General features: G+C 38.8%; 1 protein-coding gene across 1 annotated transcript in view; it reads left to right on the top strand.

The window, feature by feature from the left end:
• The first annotated feature begins 419 nt into the window (after positions 1 to 419).
• LOC149316557 (uncharacterized) overlaps positions 420 to 7519 on the top strand; it is a 38248-nt gene continuing 31148 nt past the window's right edge. The window contains exon 1 of the mRNA XM_089518315.1: positions 420 to 481. Within this exon, the coding sequence (XP_089374441.1) occupies positions 420 to 481 (62 nt within the window). The remainder of the gene's footprint in view (positions 482 to 7519) is intronic.

The raw sequence follows: 7519 nt of genomic DNA, 5'->3' as shown, positions 1-7519 counted from the left end.
AGGTATCACTGATGGATTTCTGTTGGATTTGTTAAATGACCAAAACAGCTACCCTTATATGTTACCAGAAACAGTATATAATAATGTTAGCATGGATTTAAAAAAACCTTACTTGTTGCCCCAGCTCTTCTGGGAAGATCTAGAGCCCTTCGTTCCTGAACTGTGGCAGCTGTCAACATGAGTATCTGGACCACAAGGCATGTCCACTGCCACCATGGACCACTCCTTCTGAGGTCAGAATGAGGCACCCATCATGTTGCCATCACATAGATGTTCGATACGTGATAATGTATGTGAACTTGTATTTGTATATTTGTAGTTTATTAATAAAAATTAAAAAAAAAAAAAGAATGAGGCACCCATCATGTTGCCATCACTGAGCACCTTGTTCTTTCCTCAGAAGCAAGTGACTTGCAGTGATGGTGGATGTGCCAGATGGCTTAGTTCAGACAACTGCTGCAGCACAAACAATGAGGATGAGGTAATGGAGGCAGATCAGTAGAGTTGTAGGGCAAGGATACTCTTGGAGTACTCTGGTCAGTGCAAACAAGGCCCTGATGTAACTCTTTGGCTTCAGAAGCTTCTATCCTTATAATTCACCTTTGCACTGACCCTATGCAAATTCATTTTGATTCCTGGCAGCAGATACTTATTTTCTCAACAGATCCGTGCTTCTATGTTATGTCATGATTGATGCTCATTACATATGATGAAAAATGATCTTTGGAATAAATGTGAGTTGGAGAATTAATGCAATACTTTGTAATATGTGTACATTGGATGTTAGCAATAGCAACCTTGAAAGTGTTATCCATATGATGCAGTAGGTCCATAATATGTATAGATATTCTCTCCTTCTCAACTCCTCCCTTTCTTTCATACACAAAATACACACACATTCACAGACAGAAGCAGGTGGACAGATTAATCAATTTCTGTGAATAATTCAAGGATGTTCTCATAATTTTTGATTTCTTAATTACCAGTTAATTATTTAGTCAGTGTAGGACTTTGACTTGGTAATAGCCTAGGCACCAAGAAATGATTTTGATTAAATGGGTTACAACTGGCACTGTTCTGGTATAATTTTATCCTCTTTTTTTATTTCTTTTGCCAATAATGTGAAAGCAAAATAGAGACCTGGAAGCAGTCCAACCACTGGGATACACTAATGAATTATAAAAGAGAAATAATTGCATAGTCTTCTAAGAAAAGGTTTAAGATAGAGGAGTTTGGTAGCAACAGCTTGGAGAGAAAATTTAAATGGCATCTGTAACAGTGATTTAGAGGAAGTAAAACTCTTTTAATGAACATAGAATGTGTCGTCTGATATTCTCTAGAAGCTTTTAATGTTGCTTCTGAAGCTATGTGGTGGCAGCATTCCTGGTAGCAATTTCCATTAACAAGATAATTCTCTCCCTGTTAGGGTCTTTGAGGATTGATTATTCTGATGTGGTTTGGTTTTTGATCACCTTTACTATTCATATAAATAACCTTCCAGAAAGATAATCCCCATAACCTTGTTTTATTAGAGTATATCTGATTTTGCTTTTTGAGTTGTCATTACTTTGCAACACAAGGTGAAAGCAACAAAGGGTTCTGCAACACATAAAGACAATTTTACTTATCATAAAAAAAGGTCCAAAACACACTGCAGAAATAATCCAGTTTGAGTCCCCTTTAACTGCCTTGGCTCAGTGCTAGGGAATCCGGGGAACTCTAGCTTATTGTGGCACCAGAGCTCTCTGATAGAAAAGGCTGAATGTCTCACAAAACTATAGTTTCCAGAACTGCCAGGGCAGTTAAAGGGGTCTCAAACTGGATTATTTCCACAGTATGTCTTGGACCGAAGTCTATTCTCCAAATAAATTCAACATCTTGGATAATTCTGTCCTAGCAAAGAAATGAGGGCTGGCCCAACCAGGAGCTCCCAGCTCCTACCCGGTACCAACATATATCTCAGTGCTATCTTCTCCCTCTTTTCCAGGTGGAGGACAGAGTGATGAGCAAGCAATCTCTCTTGCTGAACAGAAATGCTCTGTGTACTGAGTAAAAGAAAGAACAAAATTTTTAACAGAGAGAAAGAAGACTTTATTCTAAAGTAAGAAGGATTACACCAAGTTTCTAAGGTACTGTACAATTTGGATATTGGTGCTCAGTTGGATACTGGACAGGTCTCTTGTAATTTTAATTATAAGTAGTTTGAGAAGTAAGACCAGGTACCACAGTACTTTGTTGAGAAGGACAAAGGTCTTCCCTTACATTTCAGACTCAAACTTTCAGCTGCAGATATTCTCTCCCAACATGGTTCTTGGCTCCCTGGTGAAGGGAGGGTGGGGCAGAGAAGTGTCAAGTGCTACCAGTGATCTACAGCAACTTGGTGATGAGTTGAGGGAGACTTTGGTCATTGTGGAGGGGGGAAAACCCTAGCTTTAGCAATGGGCGTGGTGGTGACATACACAAACCTATGTCAAACTTACACCTACTTATGTCACTACCAGGACATTGGCCACTGGATGCACAAAGATGTGGATATAAGTGAATCTTGAAGCCAATTGTAAAATTATCTCCAAAATTCCTACCTATCCCTCTGAGAGACAACTATAGGGATGAAAGGCAGGGCAGGGCAGGACTCCCATACCTTTGATAATTATGAAGAACCCTGTTTTCCACAACTCTTTCATGTATTTCACCTAGCAACCCTAGGCAACTGACAGTTGATATTCAAAAAGTCCACATTATGGCAAGGGATGCCTTAAGGTGTACTTAGATTCACCTCCAACAGCTGGAAGTTTGCTTTTAGATGTCTGGCTTGTGGGAACACTCACCTCATATGTCTCCATTCTCTGTGATGGAGGAAAGTATTCCTTCTAACAACCAGGAAGCATTGCAATATCAATATGAATTTGCTTTAAAAATGCTCCTCAGAGGTCTCCTCTGAGAATTTAAATGGTGAATGCTCTCCAAATGTTCATTGGATATTCATTGGACATTTGCCAAATGCTATGGGCATGATCCAATCTGAAATGAACCACTTTGGATTCTCATTTCAAAGAGGAAATAAACTATTTTCTTCTAGAATCAATGGGACTTGAAAGCACTCAGTTTTGGCTTAATAGCATTCTTGATATTCTGTAGAAGCAATTTGCATTCAATGATTCTGGAGCAGAGTTCAGTTCTTTTACAGTATCAGATATTTGGCATGCAATAACGATCAATATGTGACAGTATATGATAGATTACTAGCAACAATATTTAGTAAATGTTAAATTAAGTTCATTCATTCCATTAAATAATCTAAACAGATGAACAGAGAATGTAACATAATGGCAGAGACTGAATGATGAATCAGAAAATCTCTACTTTAATCTTATCTCTGTCTTCAGCTCACAAATATTCTTTAAGTAGCCATTCTCTAAGTGTTCCAGCCTGCAATATGGGGCTGATAATACTGACTTATTTTGCAAGTTATGTATGTGCAACATTTTGAACATGCTGATCAAAGTGGCATTTTGTTTGTTGTTTTGTGCCTTCAAGTTGTTTCCTACTTCTGGTGACCCTAAGGCAAATCTATCATGGGATTTTCTTGGCAAGTTGCTTAAAAAGGGCCAGGGGTGTTGCCATTGCCATCCTCTGAGGCTGAGAGATTTTGGCTTGACCAAGGTCATCCAGTGGGGTTTCCATGGACAAGTGGGGATTCAAACCCTGTTTTCCATAGTCCAATGCTCAAACTGCTACACTACACTGGCTCTCCTGCATATAGCTAGCTAGCTAGCTAGATAGCTAGCTAGATAGATAGATAGAATCTTTTTAATGAAGCATTCAGCTCTGGAATTTAAATAGTGATTTCGGAATTTGCAGTATGTCAGCAAAAATCTGAATTTTTATATTTAAAAAAACTCAACAGATTGTGAAATTTTGTGTGTGCAAGTGTAAAACTGAGATGCCTTCTTTAAGGTACTGTGAAACAAGTTTGTTCATATGCTTTGTTAAGGCAATATGACATTTGTGGGTTGGGGTGGGAGAGACTGTATCTATTTTTATTTAGTCAATACCACATATTGGGGATAGGAGGAGAATAGATGTCTGGGGATATCTCACCCTGTCCTGCCTTTTGCTTGAATATGACGATTTTTTTTTTTTTTTTTTGCAAGATGAGTAGTAGAGTTTTTCAAGTCTGAAAAGGAAGGTATTTGCTTTGAATAAATGAAGTAGTCTAGTAGAAATGTTGGGATGGGTATATTGTAAGGTGTAGGTCCAACTCATTGTGAGATGTTTCTTTACCTAATGTATTCCTTGTGTTTATATTTATTTTGGCAACAAAGATTTCTATGTGGATTATTAAGAGATTATAATGAATATAAAGCCTAGATAATCTGTTTTCTAACTCTATAATTAACACCAATCAGCAGCCACATGACTGGGTACCTATGATGATATGATGGTTTTAATAAAGTATTCCATTGCCATCTTGCTTTTTAAAACTTGATAAATAACTGAGCAGTCAGCCAGCAAACCTTTAACATAATGAATTTTCCTGGATAAATAATACAATATATGTGGAGTCGAAGGCTTTCATGGCTGGCATCCATAGTTTTTTGTGGGGTTTTCGGGCTATGTGGCCATGTGCTAGAATTTCTCTGAAGATGCCAGCCATAGATGCTGGTGAAATGTCAGGAAGAAAACTGTTCTAGAACATGGCCACAAAACCCAAAAACCCCACAAAAAACAATACAGTATATGTCTGCTACCAATGCACATACTTAGGAGGGACCCATATTGGACTGAATGAGCCTTATTTTTGAGTAAAATAATGAGAAGGAGAATAATATGATATCTTCTTGGCTGAAACTGATACACAAATGGCAACTTACTCCAATTAAGTTAGTGGGAATTACAAACAATATGTCTCCTAATGTTGGAGGGATTGTGATTGCACAGGTACATTTATATACATGTGGTTACACTGTGACAAGAGCTAACAGTTTTGGCTCTCTGTACTTTCAGTTATCTTGGGTATCACAAATCTAACCTCTTGCTCTAGGTTATTACTTTTGTCTGTATTTCTTGGCAACAATAAGAAGTTAACACATAATGATATAATTTGTTTCCTTCTTTCCATTACTTGTTTGGAGATAGCACAGAACTGGATTGCTCATGGAGAACTGGTGGTAAAGGGTGTATAACAGACAGGGTTAACAGCTCTACTTTGTGTCATACTTCTTTTGAGGAGAAATTGTTTCCTTTTTTAAATTTGTTAATTCTTTAGATTAGAATATACTCCTCTGCTATTGTCTCAACAACTGAATTTATGGAATAATGTTGTTTCCTGATCTGAGCCATCCACACCAAGACTTATAGGGTAGTCATGAATTTTAAACTTTCCTGAATAAATTAATGACCTTCAAAAACATCAATCAATGGTTTCATATTATGTCTGCTGAACTATGGTTCTGTTTTAACTTCTCAAGTTTTTTTTTTTTTTTTTTTAATATTTTTTTAAAGAAATGATACATTTTTTGGCCTACTCAGCATAGAAAAGATTGGTTGTATTGGGTAAGGGAATGGTACAAGGAGGTATTGAATTGTTCCTTATACAATTACCTAAAAACACATACACACACAAATAAAAGGAAGTGGATAGCAACAGGATCCCAACTGCTGATTACTAATGTTACTTATTACTTGTGTGTGATGGGTAATGATCATTTGTTACTTCAAAGCCTTATTTTGTAGGTGATATTTAATTTGAGGGTGTTATTTTTATTTTTTTAAAATTAAATGAACATGATCACTTTTAAAAATCTAACACATCAGTGACACACTTGTTGTTGTTTTCATTGGTGTATACCTTTAAACTAACTCTGACTTCCAACTGAACCTATTATAGGGTTTTATTGATGAGATGTGTTCAGAGGAGATTTCCCATTATCTTCCTTGAAGGCTGAGAGAGTATACATTTTCCAAAGTCACACAGTAGGATTCCATGGCTGACCAGTGATTAAAATCCTGGCCTCTGGAATTCTGATCCAATACTCAAACCATTACCCTACACCAACAGTGGCACCCTACTAACAAGAAGTGTTACTCATTTATAGCAAATAAGAAGCAACCAATTAAACCAATCTACTGTACATTTATTGAATGCAACATGTAAATATAGGCAGGCTACACACTGTCCCTTTGGGGCAGCCTGCACCCACTCCTTTCCCTGACAGATCAGGGCCTGAGCGGCCACAGTGGCACCCCGGAGGCCCCAATCTACCGCTTTTCCAGGCCTCGGGGAAGCGGCAAAATGCCGCTTCCCTGCAGCCTGGAAAGGGGTGTCCTTGGGGCTTCATGCCCCAAGGACACCCTGACAGCGGCGGGGAAAGAGAGAAACGGACCACTTGGCCCCTTTCTCTTCTGTATTGCTGGAGTGGCTGTGTAAAGGCTGCGCCAGCAATACACGCAGTGAAAGGAGCTCCATTTTGGAGCTCCTTTCACCACCGCTGAAAGGGCGCCCCAAGCACCATCATGGCCATGCTGCACTGTTTGGATGCAGCACAGCTGTCACGTCAAAATGGTGGTGCCCATGTAGACAGGGCAAAGCCATTTTGACATACGGAGGACGTACTAGGCTTAGGGAGCGTGTGAATGGTGCGCACTCCCTAACCCTAGAATCACTGCAACCATGCTACATAGTTTGTCTTAGCCTCTCATAGAGCACTAGGTTGTGCTAGATGTGAATAGTGAAAGGATGAGACACATGAACTCATCACGGGTTGAATAAAGGCAGGATAAAAACATAACATTCAGGAGTTAGGTTTTCTTTAAAAATGAACCAATTTTTTCCTCATTTGGGCTGGTCAGATTAAACATTTTTGCACTATAGAGAAGATAAAAATATATATGCTCACTGTAATAGTGCTAAAGTTGAAGAACACATGAAAAGAATTACATGACAGCCCTAATTCAGCATCAGAAATATGGCTGAATACACAGAGTCAATCTCAGATACACAGTATAAGCAGAAACAGGCAAATTGTGTTCTTTGGGCTACTAGCAGTTCTTGGGGATCACTTCTGTCACCATTTTATTAATGTTATCTACATCCACAGGGCTGCATGCTGGAAGATGGGAGTTTGCTGGCTTCTTAAATAGAGACCAGTAAATGATTGGACGTGGCACATTGTGCCACATCTGGAGAAGATTAGAGGGTGGGGCATAGGCTATTTAAACCTGCGCCACCCTCCCTTCTCCTTCTTGTGAGATTTTGTTGTCCCACTCTCCTGCCTCAACTTCAGTGTGGCTATATTGGTCACCATTTATCTATCTATCTATCTATCTATCTATCTATCTATCTATCTATCTATCTATTTATTTACAGTATTTATACCCCACCCTTCAGCCCTAAAGGCTCTCTTTTAGGCTGGGTAGGAATTTTTTCCCCCTTTCCAAGGGTCTTTCGTCTACCTCACCCTGTTGTTCGGGGACTTGGAAATCAGCTCAGGTGTGGACTTAAATAGGCAGTCACTTT

The sequence above is a fragment of the Sceloporus occidentalis genome, unplaced genomic scaffold (assembly GCF_023333645.1).
Source record: "Sceloporus occidentalis isolate IW3139 unplaced genomic scaffold, rSceOcc1.0.p SCAF_3, whole genome shotgun sequence".
Lineage (NCBI taxonomy): Eukaryota > Metazoa > Chordata > Lepidosauria > Squamata > Phrynosomatidae > Sceloporus > Sceloporus occidentalis.
The sequence above is the reverse complement of the archived record's forward strand: the minus strand, read 5'-3'. Positions and strand labels throughout refer to the sequence as shown.